The 25,392-nt window shown below is 35.3% G+C and overlaps 1 protein-coding gene across 3 annotated transcripts in view; it reads left to right on the top strand.

Annotated features, from left to right (window-relative positions):
• Positions 1 to 25,392, top strand: part of PXDN (peroxidasin) — an 83,895-nt gene that overhangs the window by 52,527 nt on the left and 5,976 nt on the right. For all 3 annotated transcript variants that reach the window (XM_088162359.1, XM_014869544.2, XM_088162360.1), the window contains 8 exons: positions 1,068 to 1,180; positions 2,119 to 2,275; positions 5,788 to 5,896; positions 6,357 to 6,514; positions 10,898 to 12,401; positions 13,238 to 13,372; positions 15,744 to 15,952; positions 24,073 to 24,193. In XM_088162359.1, the coding sequence (XP_088018485.1) occupies positions 1,068 to 1,180; positions 2,119 to 2,275; positions 5,788 to 5,896; positions 6,357 to 6,514; positions 10,898 to 12,401; positions 13,238 to 13,372; positions 15,744 to 15,952; positions 24,073 to 24,193 (2,506 nt within the window). The remainder of the gene's footprint in view (positions 1 to 1,067; positions 1,181 to 2,118; positions 2,276 to 5,787; positions 5,897 to 6,356; positions 6,515 to 10,897; positions 12,402 to 13,237; positions 13,373 to 15,743; positions 15,953 to 24,072; positions 24,194 to 25,392) is intronic.

Here is a 25,392-nt window from a genome sequence, read left to right as displayed (position 1 = left end):
CAAGTCCAACTGTCAGTGTAGCACTACCACCATATTCACCATTAAACCATGTCCTTAAGTGCCATATCCACACATTTTTTTAATACTTCCAGGGATGGTGACTCTACCACTTCCTTGGACAGTCTGTTCCAGTGCTTGACAACCCTTTCTATGCAAAAAAAAATTTCCCTATATCTAATCTAAACCTCGTCTGGTGCAACTTAAGGCCATTTCTTGTCCTGTCACTTGTTACCAGCCCTTCTCTGGACATGCTCCAGCACCACAATGTCTTTCTTGTAGTGAGGGTTCCAGAACTGGACACAGACTCGGGGTGTGGTGTCACCAGTGCTGGGTACAGGGGACAATCCCTGCCCTGATCCTGCTGGCCACACCATTGCTGATACAGGCCAGGATGCCACTGGCCTGCTTGGCCACCTGGGCACACACTGGCTCATGTTCAGCTGCTGTCAACGAGCACCCCCAGGTCCTTTTCCACTGGGCAGCTTTCCAGACACTGCCCTCAGCCTGCAGCACCGCAGGGGCTCACTGTGATCCAAGGGCAGGACCTGGCTCTTGTCCTTGTTGTGCCTCATACAATTGGCCTTAGCCCATCTATTCAGCCTGTCCAGCTCCCTCTGTGGAGTCTTTCTACTCTCCAGCAAATCAACACTCCCACCCAACTTGGTGTTGTTTATGACCTTCTTAGGGTGCGTTGGTCCCCTCATCCAGGATACTGATGACAATATTAAACAGGGCTGGCCCCAGTAGAGCCCTGGGGAACACCACTTGTGACAGGCCAACAACTGGATGTAACTCCACTCACTAGTACCTCTGGGCCTGACCATCCAGCCAGTTTTTTATCCAGCAAAGAATATACATACACACCACGGGAAGCTAGTTTCTTCAAGGAGAAAGGAATTTAATTCTTAAAACAAAGTTATAAGCAGCTGAGCACCTGCAGATAGAATCATGTAATAGATTAAGAAATGTTCAGTAACTGATAAAAACAGAGTGCCTACCTATTTTTTATCGTCTTTTGCACAAGTTGTATTTCATAGTTTATCAGTGTATCATTTTGGCTTTTTTAGTGACTCCTGTATTTGCCAGTGTTCCCAGTGACATGACAGTGGAGGTTGGCACAAATGTGCAGATCCCGTGCAGTGCTCAAGGAGAGCCGGAGCCGGTCATTACGTGGAATAAGGTACTACATATTCAGTTATTACAGAAAGGCAATGGCCTTTCCATCTCTTCATAATTAATTATTGAAAGTGCACATTATCAAATTATTGCATCCTATGGTGTCTGAAAGCATTACCTGAAGTCCAATCAGTTACTATTTAATACGGAGCATCTATATAGATACTAAACTTGAATTTTATAATAATAAATATACGTATGTAGTTATGCAAATTATTATGCAGACCAGCTAAAATTCATAATGTATGCCTTAAAAGGTCTGTATTTAGTGGCAGTTCTGTGTGAATATCCTACTAATATTCACACTTTCAATGATATTGTAGATATAAAACAATAAGAAATGCTGTATTTGCTACTGCTAGGTATAGACCAACAAGGACATGCTTTGGTAACTTTCTGGTAACCTCTTTGTGGTTTTGATTTCCATTGATGTAATAATTGCTATATCAGACAAAAGAGTATTAGCAGAGTTACCACTGAATTAATGAGTTGCTAATAGTGATATTCAATTTTTCTGATTATATTCTTCTCTATAATTAGTGAGTATTAGAAATTTACTTTAATGGACCTTAAATAGCTTCTAGATGAAGAACATGAAGAACTGACAAACGTAAAGCTCTTGAGATCTATTTCAGTTGATTAATTTTGAGAAGAATAAAATACGTATGTTCTCAAGTGGTGCTGTCTTATTTTTGGATCATAGATTTTATGCGGTAAAATACTTTGATTTGTAATAATGAGTAATTTTAGAAATACTCTACAATTTAGAAATACATTTGATTTTTCTATATAAGCTTATGTAAATCTATCTGACTGTGAACTTGGCATTCAAAATAGAAATACAAAATAAAAAATTAAAGCAGGAGAGAAAAAGATGACAAAAAAAAATCGGGTTTGAAAACAAGTGTGTTTTGAATGAGTAAACTTTGGGCTTTCCTGCAGGACGGAGTACAGGTGACTGAGAGTGGAAAATTCCATGTTAGTCCAGAGGGATTTCTCACCATTCGCGATGTTGGCACAGCCGATGAAGGTCGCTATGAATGCGTTGCCCGCAACACCATAGGCTACTCCTCTGTTAGTATGGTGCTTAGTGTAAATGGTAAGATACATGACTGAGTATCACTTGGATTATTAGTTTTGTCCTAATTGCCCAACATGTAAGATGAAAAAAGTTGTCAAAATACTAAACTAGTTATTTTATTCATATTTCTATTTTTCTCCCATGGTTCTTTTTTTCCTCATATTTTAGTGAGATGGTGATGTCATAATAGGAATATCTCTATGTATTAAGCTCCAAAACCAGCTATGCTTTGGGCTCAAATTAATCTTTTGACTTTCCTCTTGAGATATTATTTAGAGCTTTTAGAATTTGCTAGTCAAATACAAAAGACAAAAGTCTTTTGGCATCTTCAAAGAGACACTTACAGGACTTCATTGAAAATTAGGCTGCAGCCATTGCAAAACAGTTCAGGAAAGTCATACAGACCTTAAGGAGCTTAAAGAGAAAACAGAAAGAAAAGGAGTATATTTGATCTTGTTCTAATTATTTGAAAGTAATAATGGCAAATAATACTTATCAATTATTACTATGTAATAAATGGCAGTAAAGAAGCAAAAGAGGCTAAGAAAATGACTTCGCTACAAAGATTGACCATACTGCTTTTCTGATTTATTGACTAAAACAGCTGATTTTTCAGTTTAATTTTGATGGAAAATAAAAAGAAATTGTATGATTTCTGTCTCTCAGTAGAGAATATAAGACAATATTTTTGTATCTTTGCAAAATTAGTATAGAACAGTGATCTCATTGGTATTTTGAAGATTGCTGTGAAGATATCTTCAATATATTGGATATTGTTTCCCAGTGTTATTTGGGATGTTCTGTATCTTGTTTACTAAATTGATTAAGACATATCAGTGATTTTTCTAATATATTATTTGCCGTGGTATCCATCATATGGTATCAATAAATCTATGATGTTACCTATCTTAGGTTGCTCTAAGTAGACTTTTAATATTTGCTTTCTTCTATGAAAAATATTTCTTTAATCTGTAAAGATTATTCAGGAGAGAAAAATTGTGAGGCTAGGAATTATTCAGTAATAAGTTTCCATCTACATGTATTAAGTCAGCAAAGGAAAGAAAATTATGAAAATCAGTTAATCTGGCTACTCTGGAGATACGTAGCAAAAAAACGTTTTTGTTTAGGAAAGATTAGCTAGTTCTCAAGTCACTAAGAGTGCTGCAAAATGAAACCATGAGTTGAAATAAAACCCCAGTGGAAATGAGTTTAATTCACGTAGTACAGGTGTAAATTTATCATTCTCATCTGCAGAAATCAGCAAACTACAAAACTACTTATTTGCTGATTTGCAGTAAATAATTATAATGTGGGTAATTTCTTCTAAACTGTAGCATAAATAAAATTAGTGGAACTACACTTAATCTGCATTCTATCTGAATCTGTAAATGAAATTTCTCCTTCAGACTAGTGGCATATGAGATGCTGCTTTGCTATGGCTGCTTTAAAAGCTGATGCCGTCAGAGGAGCAAGGAGGACAAGTGGACAGATTATAAGTGTTGGTTATTATAACTGCTGTGGTATATATAATTGGTATATATAATTGCTGTGTAGATAGTATTTATAATGGCACAGCCAGAAATGCCCAAAAACTTGCATGTCATCATTTGTTTTTAAAAAGGCAATGTTTTATGAATGTTTCTGAACCAAAACACTTTCCTAAGATTGAGACTAAATTAAGGCAAGTGTATAGAAGCTGGGAACAGGTTTTTCTGGCTGTTGGATAATATTTTAAAGATGCTTTTCTTTAGCCATTTTCTTCTGTCCTTTTCCATTGTTTTGTAAAAGTCATTCCCCCTCCCTGCCCAAATTTTAAAAAAAGCATTGTGGGAGACCCTTACAAGGAGCGTTAACTCCTAACATTTATCAGTCTGAAAAAAGAACTGCTACCAATAAACAGTCTAAACAAAAATCAAGTACAGAATAGTTAACGTCTGACCAAGGTTTATAATTCAACCCATGTATACTGTTAATCAGAAAGATAGCCCTGCAAATAAACACCAAGTTTACATCTAATGTAGACAGCACTAAGGAAGGTAACCAGCCACTGGATTTTTACAGACTGCAATTTTGTGGTCTTCAGGTCATTCAAGGCACACAAACACTCTGAAACAACTAAAATTTAAAATTTAGACCAGTAAATGACATTTCTTCCTAAAATAAGTAGCTTATCTGATAGTGTTTCAGTATGGCTGCTATTGAAAATGAAGCTGTCAAGCAAGGCTAATTGGTAATTAGGACGGATCAGGGAGCTATTGCCCTCAGGCAGTGTGGAAAGGTTCAGCTGATTTTGGATGCTGGGAATATATTGCCAAAAGCCTGACACTGGCCTCAGGGCACAGAAAGGAGCTTCTTCTGCAGCTATAGAGTTCCAGGGACTGTTTTATTTGGTGGTGTATATGGTTAAGTTTGATTAAGTGGGTCTAGACTATGAAAGACATGTAGACACAATTTAAGCTGCCACTTAGCAAGGAATAATGAAAACTTGCTTAGAAAAAAAAAAAAAAAAGAAGAAGTAATGAAAAGCTTTTAAACAACAGTTTTTATGTCAGATGATTTTGTACATCTGCTGATTTTATTCCAGTATATTTGCTTTGGACTTTTTCCCTACTTTACCCTTCTTCCTGTGTGACTTCTCCAATCTAAACACACTCTGGAAATTGTTAGCTGTTGCCCCTGGATCTGGTAGTTCTTAGTTTAGACTGAAAGGAAGGTTATTAGTCCTACTTAGTTTGTACAAACATCCAGCTGCAACTAAGCATTGTATAAAAAGGTCTATGCATTATTGAATTTCCAATGTTGTGTACAGTTGTTAAATAGCATTTAAGCACATGAGTTTTAACCTAGTATTAAAAATATAGTTTTAAAGTAGGAAACAAAGCAGTGATGTAAACTAAAAAATATTTACTGCCCTTTAAAATGAATCTGTTTGCTTATTATACTAAGATCAGCAAAAGAGCAATGTTAATTTATATTCGTTCAATTATGTGAATTTTGTTCATTGTGTGCCACTTGCAGCACATTCCTGTAAGCTCCTTAAGTTCTTTCATTCAATTCAATACTAATTCAGAACTAGCTGCAATCAAAGGGGACATCTGCACTGATTTCAATGAGTATAGGTCAGGCTCTTGATACCAACACCTGAAATTTGATAATACACGAGAAAAAACCCTAATAATAATAACAATTCATTTTTTGATTTGACCATCTGCATTTGAAATTGTAGGTCTAATTAAAGGTCAGCTAAACACTGTATGCATTTCTCTTAACTTTATCTTACTTTTGAATTATAAGCTAGATGACTTTTAAGCTTATGTTAACTTCTGTTTTAAATTAATTTTGTTCTACTTTAATATGCCTTGATAGAATTTCAAAATGTTTAAGAATTTTTTATTGCAATGAACTAACATTTAAAGAACAGGGTTTACTTTGTAGAACTGAAATGATGTCGTGTCTAGACTCTGTTTTATGGAAGTATCTTTTTGTGTGTGGCCATTTTTGCAATAACGTGTGAATTCCTTTTTCTCTAGTTCCTAATGTCAGCCGAAATGGAGATCCTTTTGTACAAACGTCAATTGTGGAAGCAATTGCAACTGTTGACAGAGCAATAAATTCAACACGTACACATCTGTTTGACAGGTATCTCCCTTTTTTTTGTTGTTGTTGTTTTTGTTTTTTCGTATTGAGAAGTCAGAATTAATTTTGTATATACTAGAAATATTGTGAGATTTATTAAACAAGAAGCCATTTTATTATATAAAAGATATTGTTAATGTCTGGCTGTTTCTGAGAATACTAACAGTTTAACATGTAAGAAATCCTGTTGTTTATACACTTCTGCTGTGATCTCTGTTCACTGCAGTAGTTCTTCTGCTGAGATAATGTGTATTAAAATGGTACTAAATATTTAATTGCTAATAAATATTTAATTTTTTATTATTTTATTGAATCTTTTTCTTCTTGGTTTGCCTTCCATTTTGAGATGAGTAACCAAGGTATGTACTAATCACATCGCTGAACATTTACATGATTTATGTAAATTATTGTTGTTTTGTAACTCCTGTGTACACTTACTATTTTTTCCCAAATTATCTATCAGTCGTCCTCGTTCTCCAAATGATTTGCTAGCCTTATTTCGATACCCAAGGGACCCATACACTGTTGAGCAAGCAAGAGCTGGGGAAATATTTGAAAGGACCTTACAGCTTATTCAAGATCATGTACAGGATGGTCTAATGGTTGACCTGAATGGAACAAGTCAGTATTCTTTCCTTGTTTTTCTGTTTTTATGTGTATTTGCCTTTTTAAGTCATTATACTTCAGGAGACATTAATTTTCTGAGGTTTGGTCCCAACTGCAGAACCATCACATTGAAATCACAGAAGTATTGGAGTGTGCAAAACTTTACCAAATTCTATCCTTGGTTTGCACATTGTTCACTATATAACTCTGAGCTCTTCAAGTGGAGTGTTTTTTGTCACATTGACATATTAGGAAAAAGTTTGGGTTCTGATTCTTCTGCTGGTCCAACTTAGTATAATGGAAGTTCATAATGTAGCCTAATGTTTATTAATTGTCTGTGTGTTAATTTATTAGGATCATTGTTCCATAGCAGAACAGACTTTTCTGTTGTGTGTTAAAAATAAGCAGTATTTTGTTTCTGTTTCTTTAAGAAGAACTATTTAATATCAGTGTGCCTTGGCAAGGAGAAGACATGACATAACAAGAAGGATTTCTATATCTTACAAACCAACTTTTCTGCATGTACCACAATAGTATCCAAAGAACTTTTTGCTAGTTTACATAAATGAGTGTCAAACTAAGCTAATTGCTTTGTTTAACACTGACCTGATGTAATGAGAAATACAGTTCTTGTTACTTTTCATAACTAGCAAAAAAAAGTGTGAGATTTAATTTCTGCCTTTTAGGTATTGGATTCCAGTCAAACTCATGAAGCCCAGCTGGAATGCATACAGCTAATGTGTGTAGATATATGTGTGGATAGGCTTGAAACGTGGGATTGAAGCATTTGGAAATAATGATAGTTTTAGGAGAGCTTTTGAGACTTGAGACATAGCCAAAAACTACACTGACAATCTAGAGGAAATACTTTTACTCATTATGTTCTTTTTGATGTTTATAATTGAGTATTTATTGTAACTTCTGAAAACTTTAACACTGACTATGAACTAGCAAGTATTTATAAGACCAAAGGCAGCAAGCTTTGTAGTGTACTGTCACATTTGCTGGTGAAAGAAGCTTGTTACTCGTTATTAGATCTCAATAGAGATTTTGTGATTAATTGTTTGCCTCAAAAACTCACTCAAAATTCTTTGAAGACTGATGTTGTATAAGAGTTGCCCTCTTTGGTTTGGTTCTCTGATTAGATGCATATGTAACAATATTGAATATATATGCTATAAATATATAGTAGTAGCAATATATAAAATGTGATGTGTGAGAACTGGTTGACTAGGATTCACAACAGTGAAACACCTAAGGTTTACCAAAAACAAGTCATTAAAGCCTAGGGATAGTAGTTAATAAACACAAAATTGGGCAACTTTCTGTGATACTGTAAATTCTTTTTGCAACCAGATCTTGCTTTTCAGACCTACAGAATCCAAAGAAACCTGGCATTTAGGGAAACTTGAATAGTGAAATAAATCTGTTTTCATTTAAATTGCCCAATATTCTGAGTTTTAATAGTAATTTTTGCCCTTATTTCATTTTATTTCAAAATGCAGAGCCAAATGAAAGGTGTTATTTAGCCTTTTTGCATTGGGAACAGTTGAGAAATGTGACAGTTTCCCAGTCAGAGACTTTTTTTTGTTGCAAAACCTCTGAATATCCCAAGGAAAGAATATGGAGCCAAATTCTCCTCCACAGTGCCAGAATGTATAACAAGGGGAATGGCTATTAATGGAGGTCCAGATTAGATGTTAGGAAACAATTTCTCACCAGAAGACCAGTGCAGCACTGAAACAACTAATTCAGAAAGGTGGAGGAGTCTCAGCCTTTGCAGATTTTCAAGCCTGCTAGACCAGTCATACAGCTATCAGGTGCTGGAAACAACTCTACTTCAAGCAGGAGCTTGGTCTGGATAAGAGGTCCCTTATAATAAACATTTCTGTGACCCTATGAAACATCTTCCTTACTTTGAAAAAAAAAGTAATATGTGAATTGACCTAGCCAGCTTCTAAGCACTGGGAATGCCCAGCACCCAGCCATTTAGAGAGCAAAGTTAGTGCCTACAATGTGAGAGGCAATTAAGGGCTGACATGAGAAAGACAAAATCTAATCCATCATGAGATAGTACATCCCACTTGAACTTCTAAGGGAGAACCTGAGCTTTTTTTATAAAATTAGTTCTGAAGGTCATTTCACCCAAAAAATTCACAGTCAAGTTTTGCTCACAACTTGATTGCAGAAGTGAGAGTGGCAATCAGGATAACCACAAATGTTTATTTGAATGAACAATGATCATAAGCGAAGAACTCCATAATGAATGACGATAATTTAAACAGGAGTGTTATTATAAAGAAGATAAGTTTGCTGTGCATCGTTTTAGAATTAAACTGTCCTGGTAGCCAGGATATTTTAAATATTCTGCCAATTATATCCTAAAAGTCTGTATTTTGCTCCATTACCCAATGGCACTTACAGGTTTTGCTCTGTGGTTTGTTTTTTTTTTCCCAGTATGGAATATTCCATAAAATAATTCCTGTATGTCTACGTGAGCATGTTAGCTTTGCCTAATGCAAGCCCTGAATCTCTGATATCTTTGCTTTGACTTGTAAACCATGTGGAGTACTCATAGCCTGAGGCTGAGAAAACAGCTTCCCTGGCTGAGCACAGGTCCCGTCCCAGCTGGGCAACTGTGAGCAGCCCAGTCCCTTTCAAGGCAAAGACAAGGCTGGGCTTTAGTTGGTTTGTTTGCCATTGCCCTGCATTGGGGGTGTTGGCAGAGAGCCAGTTGTGCCTAGCACGTGTTTATGTGTTGAATTTAGATGAAGACCATTGTCTTTGCAGGCACGCTGGGACTGAGCTCAGGACTAAAAGTAACATTTCCCAACTGTGTGCAATTAACTGATATCGACCTCTTGCAAAACTGCATTCTGTTCATATTTTTGAGTGTTTGCCATCATGCTGGGAACCCCTCAAGCCTATGGGAGCACAGTACCACTCTACGCTCACTCATTTCCTTTTTTCCTTTTGCCTTTATACTGCTTGTTTGGTTTTATTCCCGATGCCAAGTTTGCAATCAATATCCGTGGTGGTGTATGATATCTTCTCGTTAGCTAAATGTGCATCTACACTGCCAAATACTCCACCTCCTGGACCTTTTCCTGGATCCTGGAACTTCATTCATCCACACTCTATATCCATTAGTCACTCATGGTGTGCCTTTTGCTTTGGATCAGTGGCTCTTTTTTGAAGTTTTCCCCACTGCTGTGCTTTGGTATGATTTGTGATATGGTCTTGAACAATGTGAATTCTTTTCAACTTAAATGAAAAAATTGGGTCCAGGCCACATTCAGTCCAGGACTACAAAGTAAAGAAACCTACTCCTGGATATAGTAGGCATGCCTTACTCAGCAGAAAAAATTTCACTTACTGAGACATTTCTGTTGGTCTACCAAGGTTGATGATGTAGATGTAGCCAGAAATAGCCTGAAATTAAATCCAAATGTTACTAAGTAAAAATCACTTTTACAATGATTCCTAATAGGCAGCAAGGACAAGGCACAGGCTGACTCTTCAACTATTTGCAGTCAGCCAACACTTTACTGGGAGGCCTTATGGTCTTCAGTCCTTCCACATGCCATAATACCACAACAGAGATCATGCAGGACATAACCTTAGTCTAAGGTTCTAAAAACATAATTCTAGTGAATTACAGTATATATTTTGTATGTATTATTTTTGTATGAACTGAGAAAAAAATACAGGAAAATGATAAGTATGTTTTAGTCCCAGAGGTGAATGGTGTGGATTGCAGAGGAAATCTGTGCCAAATGCTACACAAACACTACTTTTCTACAGAAACCCGTTGAGGGTAATGTGAATATGAGTAACTCCACAACGTTTGTCCTAGAGATCATTCCATGCTTGGCTTTATTGCTGGTCGTTATTTAATTTTTTCTTTTTTTTTTCCTTAAAATTTGCACATTTCAGCAAAACACAACAGTAATGTTCAGTGAATGAGCAAGTCTCAAAAGCTAAAGTCTTGAAGTCCGTTTGTTATTGACATTTTTTAAAATGCTTTCACTTACATGAGGAAAATGTTCTATTTGTGTCAATATGAGACTTTTATTTCTGAAAATATCTCAGCTTTCACAAGTGACCAAATAAGTAATGAGCTCTTTTTGTGATCATTTTGTAAAAGTTGCACTTCTACTGACATTTTAGAAAGTTTCCACTTGACCTAGTGGTGGTGAAGTTGTTCAAATGACCTGATGTTCAAATATGCATATATTGTTATTGCTGTCTTTATCTAAAAATAGGGATGTTTAATCTGGTGAGAAATGTAAAGTAAAATAAAAAATAAAATAGCACCTCAAATACATACATGATCTGTGGAGGCACCGTGAGTCTGTGAATTCTCTGATTATTTTCTTTCTCTGCTTTCTCTTTCAGGTTATCACTATAATGACCTTGTATCCCCACAGTACTTGAATCTGATAGCCAATCTCTCAGGCTGTACAGCCCATCGACGAGTGAACAACTGCTCAGATATGTGCTTCCACCAGAAGTACAGGACACACGATGGAACATGCAACAACCTTCAGCATCCCATGTGGGGTGCTTCTCTGACAGCTTTTGAACGTCTGTTGAAGTCAGTCTATGAAAATGGATTTAATTTGCCTCGGGGAATTGAGCCCAGAAGGCTCTCTAATGGCTATGCACTCCCAATGCCTCGCTTGGTTTCAACTACTCTGATCGGGACGGAAACCGTAACTCCTGACGACCAGTACACTCACATGCTCATGCAGTGGGGTCAGTTCCTTGACCATGACCTTGACCTCACGGTGGCTGCGCTAAGTGAGGCCAGGTTTTCGGATGGTCAGCACTGCAGTTCAGTTTGTACAAATGATCCTCCATGCTTTTCAATCATGATACCACCAAATGATCCCAGAGTCAGAAATGGTGCACGCTGCATGTTTTTCGTACGCTCCAGCCCAGTTTGTGGAAGCGGCATGACGTCTCTCCTGATGAATTCTGTGTACCCACGAGAACAGATCAACCAGCTGACCTCATACATTGATGCGTCCAACGTGTATGGCAGTTCAGACCATGAAGCACTAGAAATCAGGGACTTGGCAAGTCAAAGGGGTCTTCTGAGGCAGGGCATTGTACAGAGATCTGGCAAGCCCCTTCTTCCATTTGCCACTGGCCCACCAACAGAATGTATGAGAGATGAAAATGAGAGCCCAATACCCTGCTTTTTGGCTGGTGATCAGCGCTCCAACGAACAGTTGGGTCTTACCAGCATCCACACATTGTGGTTTAGAGAACACAACAGAATTGCCACAGAGCTACTGAAACTCAATCCACACTGGGACGGTGACACAATATATCATGAAACACGCAAAATTGTTGGTGCAGAAATGCAACACATAACATTTAGCCACTGGCTCCCTAAGATCTTTGGAGAGGTAGGCATGAAGATGCTTGGCGAATATAAGGGTTATGATCCCAGTGTTAATTCTGGCATAACTAATGAGTTTGCAACTGCCGCTTTTAGGTTTGGTCACACACTCATTAATCCTTTTCTGTATCGACTGGATGAAAACTTTGAACCTATTCCACAAGGCCATCTACCTCTTCATAAGGCATTCTTCTCTCCATTTCGGATTGTAAATGAAGGAGGCATTGATCCACTTCTAAGGGGATTTTTTGGTGTTGCTGGTAAGATGCGTGTCCCGTCACAATTACTCAATACAGAATTAACAGAAAGACTCTTCTCCATGGCACGTACTGTGGCTTTAGATCTGGCAGCTATGAATATTCAGAGAGGCAGAGATCATGGAATTCCTCCCTACCATGATTTTAGAGTTTACTGTAATCTTTCTTCAGCTCAGACTTTTGAAGATCTGAAAAATGAAATTAAGAATCCTGAAATCAGGGAGAAACTTAGCAGGTGAGCCTGAGGTGAAGAAAAAGTCAATTATCTAAATGTGCATGCAAAAAACGTAGCTAAATGTCTATCTAGAAAAAGATACTTGCTAAAAAAGACTTAAAGGGATATTTTAAGAAACTTCCATCAGTACCAGAAAGTAGATGTTAACAATTTCCACATGCAAATAATTTCTCTACTTCTATAAACAACAAGAATATATACAGTATATATTCAGTAATATTTACTGTATGTGTTCATGAAATTATTAATTTGACATGCCTAGTTTTGTAAATGCTGTTAAATATGTGTGCTATTTCAGTGTAAAGTCATATTAAATGCCAGCTTCATGCAAGTATTTAGATGTTCAACTCCATTAATTCTGTACAGTGAAACAAATGCCAATATTGTCCACTGCACTGTCATGTGAACATCCTTCACTCCAGTAACCGGTTTTTCTTTAGACTTTCAGTGTTTGAAATTAAGTCTACATCTACATGCCACCCCTAGATTACTTGCTCAAAATTAAAGAGAGAATTAGTCTCAGCTCAATAATAGAAAAAGTGTGTACAGAGGCACAGGAAAGAGAAGCTACAAAAAACAAACTATAAGAAATCAGAAGAAACTTGCTAGGAGAAAAGAAATGCAAGCTAGGCATGCAGACCTACATGGGATATACAGTCTGCATTGCAGGATTTCTTGTATATACACCCACAGCTTGTTCACAAAAGATGAAGTGCTATCACTACATTTTTTTCCTTTGAGTTATTTATATATCTTGTTCTTAGCTTCATCATGTACTGATTATTTTGTAAATATGAAATTTTTGTTATTCAGTATTTGTGTTTTTCAATTTATAGATTGTATGGCTCCCCACTGAACATAGACCTATTTCCTGCTCTAATGGTGGAAGACTTGGTTCCAGGGAGTCGACTGGGGCCAACTTTGATGTGTCTGTTAAGCACACAGTTCAGGCGTATTCGGGATGGAGACAGGTACAGTAAAATACCATGGAACCCAAAATGAATTTTAACTTAAGGATGCTTAGTAACAGTTGCAATATCATGTTTCCAAAACAAACACCATTTTATGTTCATTTATGATTTTAAAATATAACTGAAAAGATGAAGAATACACATTTAAAACATTGTTAGAAGACATGATTCTTTATTAATTCTCTTACTTTTTGTGGTGAATGTCATACTGACCCACAAAAATACAACAGCCAACACATGCTGAGTTTACTTTTGCCAAGATATTCAAGCCACTTACCTTTTTTAGAAAGTGCATGATACTTCTCTTATTGTTACTTAGTTATTTTATTGGTGAAGAAATTGTGGTTGTTACTTAAGCATAGGTTGGAACAGTTATCACTCTGTATATATAACTCTTATGCATACTACAATACAAGCAGTCTGGACTAAGCAGGCGGGATAATCCAAAGAGCACAATTTGATAATTGTTTTTAAATTACTTTAAATTGTTTTAAAATTACTTTAAATTCTAATTTTTTAACATAAAAATACTTTAAATATATGTACATTGCAAGCAATTTATCATTTTCTGCTTTTTGAATACCTGAAACAAGAGAACAGTAATTTCTCCTGTCATAGCAGCCAGATGTCCTTTGCACACTTTCAGCACACTTGTTCAGCATCTGAAAATCAACATTTCCCTCATTTTAACATAATTTGTGACCTAGAATCCTGTTCTTTTCATGACATGAGAGTACATAGACATAGGATGATTAATTCAATCCTAATGAAAGGAAAACAGAGGAAGAATTAGGAAGTTAATTTTGATCCTCTTTATTTAATGCTATTTCCTTGAATTAAGTTATTAAATTGCTACCTATGATATTATTTTTTAGTCAAAAAAACAAACCTTTTTCTATGCTGTTTTAAAAGAACCCCCAAACTTTTTTACATAAAGTATGTTTAAGAATAAAGCTGCAAAGCATAGAACACTCATGCCTGGAGGCAGAGAGAGAAAAAGGAGAAGAAATATATGCAGTATGAACTCCAGGTTACTGGTGACAAGTACCTGTTTGTGTCACAACAGGATATCTATACTGCTTTTTGTTTATATCTGTTTGCATTTTTTCAGCAAAAGCACTTTTTCCTGTTTTGTTTTGGTTTTTGATACAACATTTAGAAACTATAAGAAAACATTGAATATTTATGAAAGGGCATTCTGCTGTCCAAGGAATACAAATATTTGGAAGCAGCGTGCCAGCAAATAGTAAAATATTATTAGACATAATGAAAGCAAGCCTTACTTCTTTGAAAAACTTTTTCAATGGGCAGAGGATCAAAGCCTGCAACACCCTTCAAAGCAGATGTGTCTGTGCATGAGCAAGGAGTGATATTTGAAGGGAACCTAACTTCATGTCAAGATGGAAATTTGAGAATTTGATTGTAGTACTTGGAAATTCATTGGCTGCTGCCCAATACTTTATGAAAATTTTACAATTTTACACTAAATAGGTAAAATGAAATTTCTTGACCCTTCTTCTTTTTCTTGATTTTTCATAAAGTTTAAAGAGCCTCCTTTTTTGTTGTTGTTGTTTTAAAAAAAGTGGGGAAAAAATATCAATATTGATACAGCTTTGGCAGACAGAAAAGATGTCACAATGAGCAGTTCCTAGAATGGTGTAAAATGTTGTCAAATTCTGGACAGTAACTTAACAAATTTTCTTTTCCGTGTGAAGCTTACTTTTTGTAGTAATATGTTATTTATATTTGCTAGTGATAACAGGCTTTTAGCCGTGTATGTATGAAAAACAAACTATTTGAAACCATCGTGTTTCCTTCTTGAATATAATAAATTAACTGAGCATGTATGAGAAAGTCCCTGAATCAGTATAGTCGTGAAAATAGTTTAACAGAAAAAGAATTGTTAGAAAATTAAATAATCTCACTTATCTTGATAATAAACTAGATATAGATTAACCATTCTTCTAATCTCAGCAATTCCATCAAAACATTTTCATGACCATAAGAAAGTTGCCTACAGAAAGAAATTATGGTCATTTAAGTTTCTTACTTAAAGAACCCTTAACATGGTAGTCTCGTGCCATTTTAGATGTCCAGAGATATCCAAGACATTAAAATGAGACTAGAAGAGAAATCAAATAATTTCTTGAAGATTTCATCCCTTTCAGAGTGTCAGCATGACACCAGCTAATGCTGAAGTGACACCATGAACTAAAATTTTTGCATTTGGATCAGTCCCTTGATGCAATGTTAAGTTGGGAACAGGATTTATGAGATAACACATTTCACTCCAAACACAGTATTGATAAACTTTGAAAAACTACCTCTTGTATTTTTCACTAGCAGACTTGTCTTTTCTGTGAGATTACAGGTTGTGGTATGAAAACCCAGGTGTGTTCACGCCTGCTCAGCTCACTCAGATCAAGCAGACATCTCTTGCCAGAGTTTTGTGTGACAATGGTGACAACATAACCAGGGTACAACATGATGTCTTTAAGGTGGCTGAATTCCCACATGGTTATAGTAGCTGTGAAGATATTCCTAAACTGGACCTCAGGATGTGGCAAGATTGCTGTGAAGGTCTGTATAGAGATGGATTTGGGGGCAGTGAGGTGTGTGCAGTTTTTTAAGTGTCTATTTTATTTTAAGAAGGTATTACTATTTTTTGGGTTTTGTTAAGATATTACAAATTCTAATCTGAAGCACAGCCCCTCTTAAGTGGAAAATCATTCCCTATTTTATATTAAATAAACACCGTATAAAAATAGCATAGATTTGAGCATTGCTAGGTGTAGATAATTGTTTACTTGTTTTCTTTCTTTTGCAGATAAATATTCTTGTTCATTGCCATCTCCTTTAAAAATTAGGAGTGTGGGGTAATTTGCTTTTCCTGAAAAATAAGCTTTTTTTCTCCCAAAATAGGATTTCTTTAGCTGCATGGAGCACAGGACACTCCTTGGTGGCCTGTATGTTGTCTCACAGATTTTCTGCATGGCCTCTCTTCTGCCATCATCACATCAGAATTCACTGCAGCTGTAACATAGTTAGAATCCATTCCCAAGAGAATCTTCTGGATCATACAGAATGATTTTCAGTAGCATCAACAACAGAATGCTTCAGAGGACAATGACCTCTTTTTCTTGATATAAGACTTGACAATCTCTACTTGACAATGTTGTTATCATTTGTTTGGACAAAATTCGAATGACATGCCCAGGCTGTAAAAGTATATTCAGGAATTTTGGGAACTTTGCTCTTGAACTCTGACTATTGAGAAGTTGCTGTCAAACAAATTCCTAGTATGAAAAGCTGTGCTCATATTTGAGAGGATAAGGGTAGTATGGTTTGATATTATTAGAATCTCATCCTTTCCCTAATATATTTCAATACTAATACCTGGTAGATTTGCTGATGAAAGATATCCAGATCTGTGTTCTTCATCTTTTCTACTGCTAATTCTATTGAGTTTACTACTACTGAGTAGGCTATTCAATATTCTGTTGAGAGAAATGCATGAATAAAGAACTGGTGAATTGCATCTTTGAAAGAAGTTACAATTTTCCACTAGTGTCCTGACTAACTCTTTTGTTAAGACATAATTGTCCACAATTACAAAGTTCTTTTGTGATATGGCTCAGAACTTCAGGCAGAAGGTAAAAGTTAAACTGATGGAGGATGTCACTAGTCTGCTACATTTACAGATACAGTAAATACTGAGGAAGGATTTATACTGGTGTGACTGTACCATGAGAACAAACTCAGATATCATTAGCAATTAAAAAGGTAGATAGAGATTTACAACTCAGAGATATTGTATAACTTAGCTTTTAAACTGATTATTGTATTGTCTTATCCAGTTAACAAGTTTTGTTTTTTTTTTAAATTACTCTCTAAGAAAATTCTTCCTTGGAAGACTCTGTTGAAGATGTCAGTTATCAGTGTGAGACTAACAGAAATAAATACTTTAAATTTCAATAAGATCTTGTACAGTATTCCCCATATACAATATCTTTCAGGCCTTACTCTAATTTTTACAGCTTTTTTTTTTTTTTTTTTTGGTAGGTTACTCGGGTTTTTCTAAATGATGTTTGCCAGGTTTGCCAGTCATAAATTAATGATAATGGTTTCTAAAAAGCTAGACATGATTGACACATTGTAATTTTAATACAAAGTCTTCTTGAATATCTTCAAAAATTCCCTGACATATGCCTGAAGCATTGGGAGAAAATAAATTATCACTCTTTAAATGCTTTACCATAAATAAATCACGTTCTTCCAGTTCAGGATAAGTTCACTTTGCCATGGTTCATGAAGCTTGACAGACAGTTTCACAAATACATTTTTATATTTGGAAAAATAGTAAAGCTGTTCTGAGAAATTATGTGTTGATTCTCTAAATGTGATGTTATCACTGAGCCCTTTAGAACATATGTTATCTTTGGAAAGCCTTTAGAGTATTCTTATGTTCAACAACCCAGTTTGTATTTTCATTTAAGAAAGTTGCTACCAGAGAGTACCACTGGATGCAGTACAGTTAGACAACTGTCAAGCAAAAGAAAGGGTAAATAATTACTGTTTTGTAAAAAACTTCCTATATGTATCCCCTTTTTCTGAACTCCTGAAGCCTTGCAGGGTTTAATGAAGAGAAAGTGAAGTACACATGGCTTGAACTGCTTTCTTGCATGGGTGAATGACTGTGACGTTTTCTGTGGGAATCCAGTTTAAGCAACTGATGTAAAAAATTTATTTCCTTCTGTGGCCACCCCTCCTCTGAGGTGGGGCATACACTCAGGAACAGCGTTTACTTTGAGCTGAATACATTAAGGGAGTCTGTTTATTTGAATTTATGATTGTTTTTTATTTAAAGAAAAAAATTAAACCCTTCTCCACGTTTAAAATGGTTCTAATGATTTTAAAATTAAATTTATCCTAAGTTTAAATTTCAAGTACAGAATATTGCTCATTGCACTTTATGTATGTTTCATAAGTGACCCATGTGTTCAGCTGTTTCAGCCTGGCTAAAAAAACATCTGGTTTTGTTGTCCTTCCTGTTTTGTTAAAAGTCAAAATGCTTTTCCATATGAAGCCTAGAAAAATTTCTTAGTTACAAAAATCTGCCTTGTAGATTTTTAGAGTAAAACTAGTATTTACTTTTTGCAAAGCAAAGCGTTTTTCCTCTTTATAATAAAAAATCAGATTACTTTTAGATTTCAGTTGGCAAATCATACAACAGAATTACCAATTTATAATGGCAAAAAGTAGGAGTTCCACTGAAGTGCACAAGTTTTCTTCTCTTTTCCTTCACTTTCTACCATTCTTTGTCTTGTCAGAGATGATGAGTAATTGCTGGATTTGCTGCAGCTCTTTATTTGTGCAAAGAGCACGTGAGCTTCAGATTTTCCAAACAAGAAACTTTTGGTGCTTTAGTTCAGGCTCTCTAATGCAAAAAGTGTATTTTGAATTTGTATTTTTAAAATGATCGATGTATGCTTTTATGATTATTCAAATGTGAGTATTTAAAAGTTTCACACTTTTTGATTTTCTTTTGTTTTGGGGGTTTTTTTTGTAAGTTGAAATAAGAATTTCTTCAACCAAAACCCACGAGGTTTTCACATGGACCCAGGAGGACAATGGACAATAACCCTGGAGGAAGTGATTCAGATAAGACACAAGTCATCCTTATAATTGTAAACTGATTTAGAAAGATTTTTCTTAACTCTTTCTCAGTTAGCGAACAGCATGTCTCCTCCGTTGGATATTGTTCTTTTTGGGTTTTTTCTGTTTAATTTAGGAATACAGCCTTATACAAATTATGATCAAATATGTTTAAATCCCAGTGAATTTCATTAGAAGAGTTAAAGCACATTCTTAATCTGAATGCTTTTACACATGGTCATTCAGTAGATTAGACCTATATTTACGAACTCCTGTATTTTAAGACCAGAGGAACATTATGCTGTCTATTGCTTCTCTACTGACAACATTAATCTCTTACTATGCACTTCTCATTATGTCCTTTAATCTTCAATGAGAATACTAAACAGCACTGGGCTAAGCACTAAATTCTATAGAATACACTGGAAATAACATTTTAAATGTTAGCAGAAATCACTGAGACTGGAAGTCATCTTTTGACAAAGGATATTGTTCACCAAGAACTCCTCAAAATACCAAAATGATGTGATTTATGCCTGAAAAGGTTTTGTCTTTACACAGAACTTCTATGTTGTTATCAGGTCATATATTTTTGCTTTCTATATTCAAATTATCTTTTTACATTTAAATTTATGTTTAAAGACAGTGTCAGCTTAGTAACAATTCAGTCTATGCCAGGCTAATAAAATTAAGTTTCAGTGTCTCTAATTATAAGGATGTCATCCTTTTTATCTTTGAGTGGATGTACATTTAATACACTCCAGTGTTTTTGTATGATTACAGATTTTATTGAGAGAATCAATATTTCTATTTCATCCAAGCAAAAAATATTTTATCTTTCTCAGGTATCTGTGATCCATTAAATAGAATTCCACATTCATAAACATAAAATAAGGAGACTTAAGTTATGACATTGCTTTGTCTTTGCTACAAGGAGTCTCCTGCCAGTAGTTGCCATCCCTTATGAAGAGCAACAGGGAAGCAATAGGCTTCGATTGTTGTGTTTAAATTCGAACTCCTGAATGAGTTACCAGATCTGTCAAAGTCCCACTGCTGGCAATAAAGAGATGTCTCTGGAGGACAGTCAGGCTGAAATCTTGATTTATGTCATTGACTCTAATATCAACATGGGAAGGAAAGCATCCTAATTGAAGTGTCTCAGTGGTTTCTAAAAATTGAGGCACCCGGAGGATTTCCTTATTTCCTGTGAACTGTTGCTGCCTTTCGAAGACACTGTTGACTTCACAGTCTAATGGGTAGAACAGTTCTTAGAGTCTTTATTTTAAAAATTTCCATGGATTTTCAGTCTGTCTGAAATTGCTTTTTCTTATTATTTATATTCCAAAAATGACATGTTTTAGATCTTCAAAATCTGCTAACTAGTCCAATTTAATTTTTCCGCTGGAGAAGTTGGATTTGCTTTGGTTTGGTGTCAAGAACCTAATGTTTCTTCTTTATCTACCTGCAGACTGTCCAAGACCTATTTAGATCATGAAAGCATGATATGTTTTTAAATGTCTTTAGTCTATCATTAACTATATATTAACAAACTGGACATTTGCTTTCTCAACAACATCTGAGCCTGCTAGTTCTGGCAGTGGACTGATCTTGAAGCTCAGTCTGTGAGCTTTAAGATCGACTACAGGAAGCATTTTTATTCTTAAAATTTCACAGTCTATCAGCTGGCAGATGAGACTCCAAGTTGTTACTTCATCTTCTACCTTCTATACCTTTTCCTTTTCAGATGTTTAAGTAATCTTTATACAAAATGATCTGAGAACATTACTGTTGGATTTTAGACGACCACATTGCATTTTTGGTGCTGTTTAATTTATCTTCTGTTAGACTGTCTTATTCAACAGAAGAAATTAAGATATGCAGTGCAAAGTGAAGGGTTGCTACCCATTCTGGCAATAACAAAACCAGCTATTTTGAGTTAGGGCTTCATTTCATGTGAAAAGTCATTTTCCTATGTTGTGCAATTTTTAAGTAGCTTCTTTGTGAAAACATCTAGTCAAAAAAGTCTTTTTACATCAGATACTTTCAGTGTTTCTCCACCCTTTTACTGGTCCCACTGGCATGTCTACAAGTTCTTAATACAAAGGCTTACAGTAACAGTAACAGGAACCTAATTTACTACAATAAATCTTGGAGAATCAAACTAGTATCAAATAGATATATGTGCTTTTCTTCAGATTTCCTCAGTCTTTCAAGTTGTTTTGTTTTAATTTACCATTAGATTGGTTCTCCATGGCCTAGATTTTGAGGAGTGATTCATAGAGAATTAAGACTGCTCAATAATTCTCTGTTGTGTTTTTTATGATCCAATTTACATAATAGTTGCATTTTTAAAATCTTGTGGGAAACAGGATTTTCTAAAGATGTGGACATGGCTTCCATATGCAAATGGAAATGCCAATTTTTTCATGGAAAGGGCTGTTATACATTGGAACAGGCTGCCCAGGGAGGTGGTGGGGGAATCATCACCCCTGGAAATGTTCAAGAAATGGCTGGCTATGGCATTTAGTGCCATGGTGTGGGTGACAAGGTGATGTTTGGTCAAATGTAGGATCTAATGACATCAGGGGTTTTTCCAACATAAATGATTCTGTGATTCTGTGTTTTTCTCCAAATAGATCAGCTTGACACTTGCAGTGTCACAATAGCTAACTTTCTGAAAGAAAAACTGTTCATAGGGAAGAAGAATTCTTAGGTTGCTTTCAAACATGCACTTTTTCTGCAGAAAATTAATAGGAATAGGTATAGCTAATTTGGGGACATTTTAGTTAAGCTGTGGAAAAAGGTAACAGACTTTCAGGCTTATTTTTCTTATTTACTGCTACTTCTAAGATATTTTTCAGTAAGAATAAAATTAAGGAAAAATAAAAAAGGGAGAAGAAATTTCTTGATTTAGGCTTTCTGAAATCTGAAGCACTTTGTCTTGCACCTCTCATCAGTGACATTCCTCCCTGTTGTACCTGAAACAGAAACAAAGAACAAGAGCTATTAATTTGGCAGGTTGACATGTTTGAGTTTTAAAAAGCACAGAAAGTCAGATATGTGTGCTTAAAGCTGTCACTGAACATATGGTTCTCATATTTACCAGTCTAAGGTGATAAAACCTTCCCAAGATTTCAGACCTTTGTTTCTAAGAAACAACCTAGGAATAAAAAAACCCCTATAGGCCATTGTGTTACTGTACCCAAAATAACAAAAACCAAAAAAATCTGTATTATGCAAGATGACCATAAGTTACTGAACAAAGGAGGATAGCAGAAACCTTTCACATATTGCTTCTAAGAGAAACTAAAGATTTGATACTTGAGAAACTTTAAGCAACACATTGCTTTAAGAAAAAAATTCCTTTGACCAAAATTAGTTCTTTCTTCAGGAGCCCTTCAGTATAATCCTTTTTCTCACCGTACTAAATATAGAAGTGTCTCAGGGTGTTCAGAAATGCCTTTGTGCTGAGCTTCTTACAGACACGTTGGTCTGTTCCCATCTGAAAGAGTTTACTTTCTGAGTGGACAGCAAGTGGGAAACAGTGGAACACACATGGAGAATAAACAATATGTTGGCAGCAAATACTATGTACTACTTTGGTGTGTGCTGTTATTATAGGAGGAAAGTAATGCATTTATTAAAGAATGGGACAAACCTCAAGGAAAGAAAAGGGATGGGGAATTGTGTTCAAGAACGATCTGTAGATATTGGCTTTGATCTGATTTTTTTTTTTTGGTCAGTTATCTTTTTCTTTTTTTGTGTGTGTCTTAAATGATATTAAGCCATTAAAACAAACTTACATTTTTCCTAACAGAGAAATCGTAATATTTTAATGTATGTAAAAGTTCAACACAATTAAAAGTAGTCCAAGATACCTAATTTTGTGTAATTAGAGCAACCATACATTTGTTTCTCTAGTTGCTCATTTCAACAGTGTTTATAGACTTGAAACTTCTGCAATAATTTGTATTAATATTTCAGGTATTCAATCAGAATTCAACAAAAATACTTTATGAATGTTATTGAGTTTCTAATTTTTTTTTTTGGTGCAAATTAAGAGAAACATTATGGAAAATGACTCCTTCCTGTGTTCAGTTGCTTTCATGGCTCATTCTGCTAATACCAGACTTAGCTGAGAAATGTCTATGGCATTCTGAATTTAGGTTTTCCCTTCAGTTTTAGCAGACTCTGCTTCTAGCAACTGATCATGTAGTTTATTCTTGCTTCAGCTTGGCCCATTATAACTTTTAGCTTTAAAGCTTCTGTGAACAGAAATGAGAAAACTTCTATTTTCTCATTTTCTCCTCTACCAAGTGCTGTTGCAGTATTATTTTGTTTTCTTTTTATTTTTTAAATGGGACTCTTTCCAAATACTCACTGTGTTTGGAAGGCTAAATAAAATTAACTGGAAGAAATTCATACTTCATCCTGTCAAGATGTCTTCTTAGAATCTTAGGAAAAGATTTCTGTCATAGATCATTCTCAGGATTAAGATTTTTACTCTGTGGTGGAAGCAGTTTTAGAGTCTGGTGATACATTCAGATTCCTCAGATACGGAAATAAGACTCATCAACCTATAAAGCATGTCTGCAAATCTGGAATTTAATTGAAAATTCTCTTTCAGATGGCAAAAAATAAAAATTAATAATGGCTGAGATAGATCAGGAACACACAGAGTGTTTTTTCTGCCATTGTTTTTCTTCATATGTAACTGCCCTGTTTGCCCAGAAAATAATTAGAAGCCAAGAGAGTGAAAATTCCAGAAGTGAAAAGAATAGTTAAAGTAGCACTATATGGGTTTGTTAAAAATGTATTTTTCCCTTTGTTTCACTCTGAAAAGCTGGTTTGTGGGTAATCACATTCTCAGCATCTAGCTAGCTTAAATGTTCCATCACTGAGCTGTATTCATCTGCCATCAACCAGTTCCAGAGGAATCAGACTGAATGTATGACTTGCCTTTACCAATTCAGAAAACACTGCAAAACCATATTAATATTGTAACTGCTGAAATATAACATAGTTTATTTCTTGTCTGTTTTCAGACTGTAGAACCAGAGGACAGTTTAATGCATTTTCATATCACTTTCGGGGGAGACGTTCTCTTGACTACAGCTTTCAGGAGGACAAGCCCCTGAAGAAAATGAAAATGTCCAAATCAGTAAGGTGAGATTTTATTTTTTTTAATGATTATAAAAGAATGGCATTTATTTTCAAAATGGAATGAAGCAGAATGATTTCTTTGTGAGCACATGCCACTTTTTTCCAGAGTCTGCTTTCTCAAGTTTATGATTGATGTATTTTATTCTGACACTTCTACATATCTACTAACAATAAACCACTTTTTTCAAACTCACATTTTTGTAAAACTCTTTGTGACTAGTATAAGTATATTACTTCTTCCTGCAGTTTTCATGAAAAAAAAATCACTAATGAAGCGTAATTTGGGGATTTGAAATGCCACATTCTTACAGTGTCTGCAGTAACTAAGCTAATCTAAATTATTTCATGTCCTATTTGGACCTTCTACATGCTCTTGTAGAAATAGGAGGGTAACAAGTGTTGATTTCAGTTGCATAGAAATTTGTGATAATGGTAAAGATTGCTTCTGGTACCAAAATACTTCAAGCAGGAACGGAGAACAGCAGTGCTAATAATATTGTTTATAACTCCCTAATCCTCAAAATATAGCAAGGAAATAAATATCAGTTTCAGTTACAAATTATCAACTGCACAGGGTCCCTGCCCTTCATGGGAATGAAAACTTATGTATGAATTAGTGACATGAAGTGAGTTCTGCTCAGACCATTTCTTGTGAAGATCCTTCATGATGAACAAATTTGAGACACTTGAATTATAGCTCTCTGTATTCAGCATGCATTCTTTTAACAAATAATACTTTTTATTTGAGTGATGATGATGATGATGATGATGATGTTCAAGCAGAGTCTACCCACTCTGGCAAGGAAAGCATGTAGACAGATACATAAAGAGGTAAATGAATTTCAGCAATTTCAAATACTCTGGAGGTGTTATAGTACTTGAAGAAACACCATGATTATATTCCAATTATTTCAGAGGAATCTGTCCTGAAATGAAAGATCCTTTAGGGGTTTAGGATTTTAGACAAGAGAAGACAGCAGCTATGTATAAGCTGGTTTATAGATAATATGAAAAGGTAGGTTACTTTGAAGTAATCCTTGAAGAAGGATATTTTGTCCATCTTTGCAAGTGAACTGCTAGAAAAATTTACAACAACAATTTACTTTTTAAAGATGCTAGTCCCATAATTCTAAAATTGAAAAAAAGGGTTAAATAAAAATGAAAGCAAGAAAAACATAAACACATCTAAGTACCAGCTTGAA

The sequence above is a fragment of the Sturnus vulgaris genome, chromosome 3 (assembly GCF_052056855.1).
Source record: "Sturnus vulgaris isolate bStuVul1 chromosome 3, bStuVul1.hap1, whole genome shotgun sequence".
Classification (NCBI taxonomy): Eukaryota; Metazoa; Chordata; class Aves; order Passeriformes; family Sturnidae; genus Sturnus; species Sturnus vulgaris.
The sequence above is the reverse complement of the archived record's forward strand: the minus strand, read 5'-3'. Positions and strand labels throughout refer to the sequence as shown.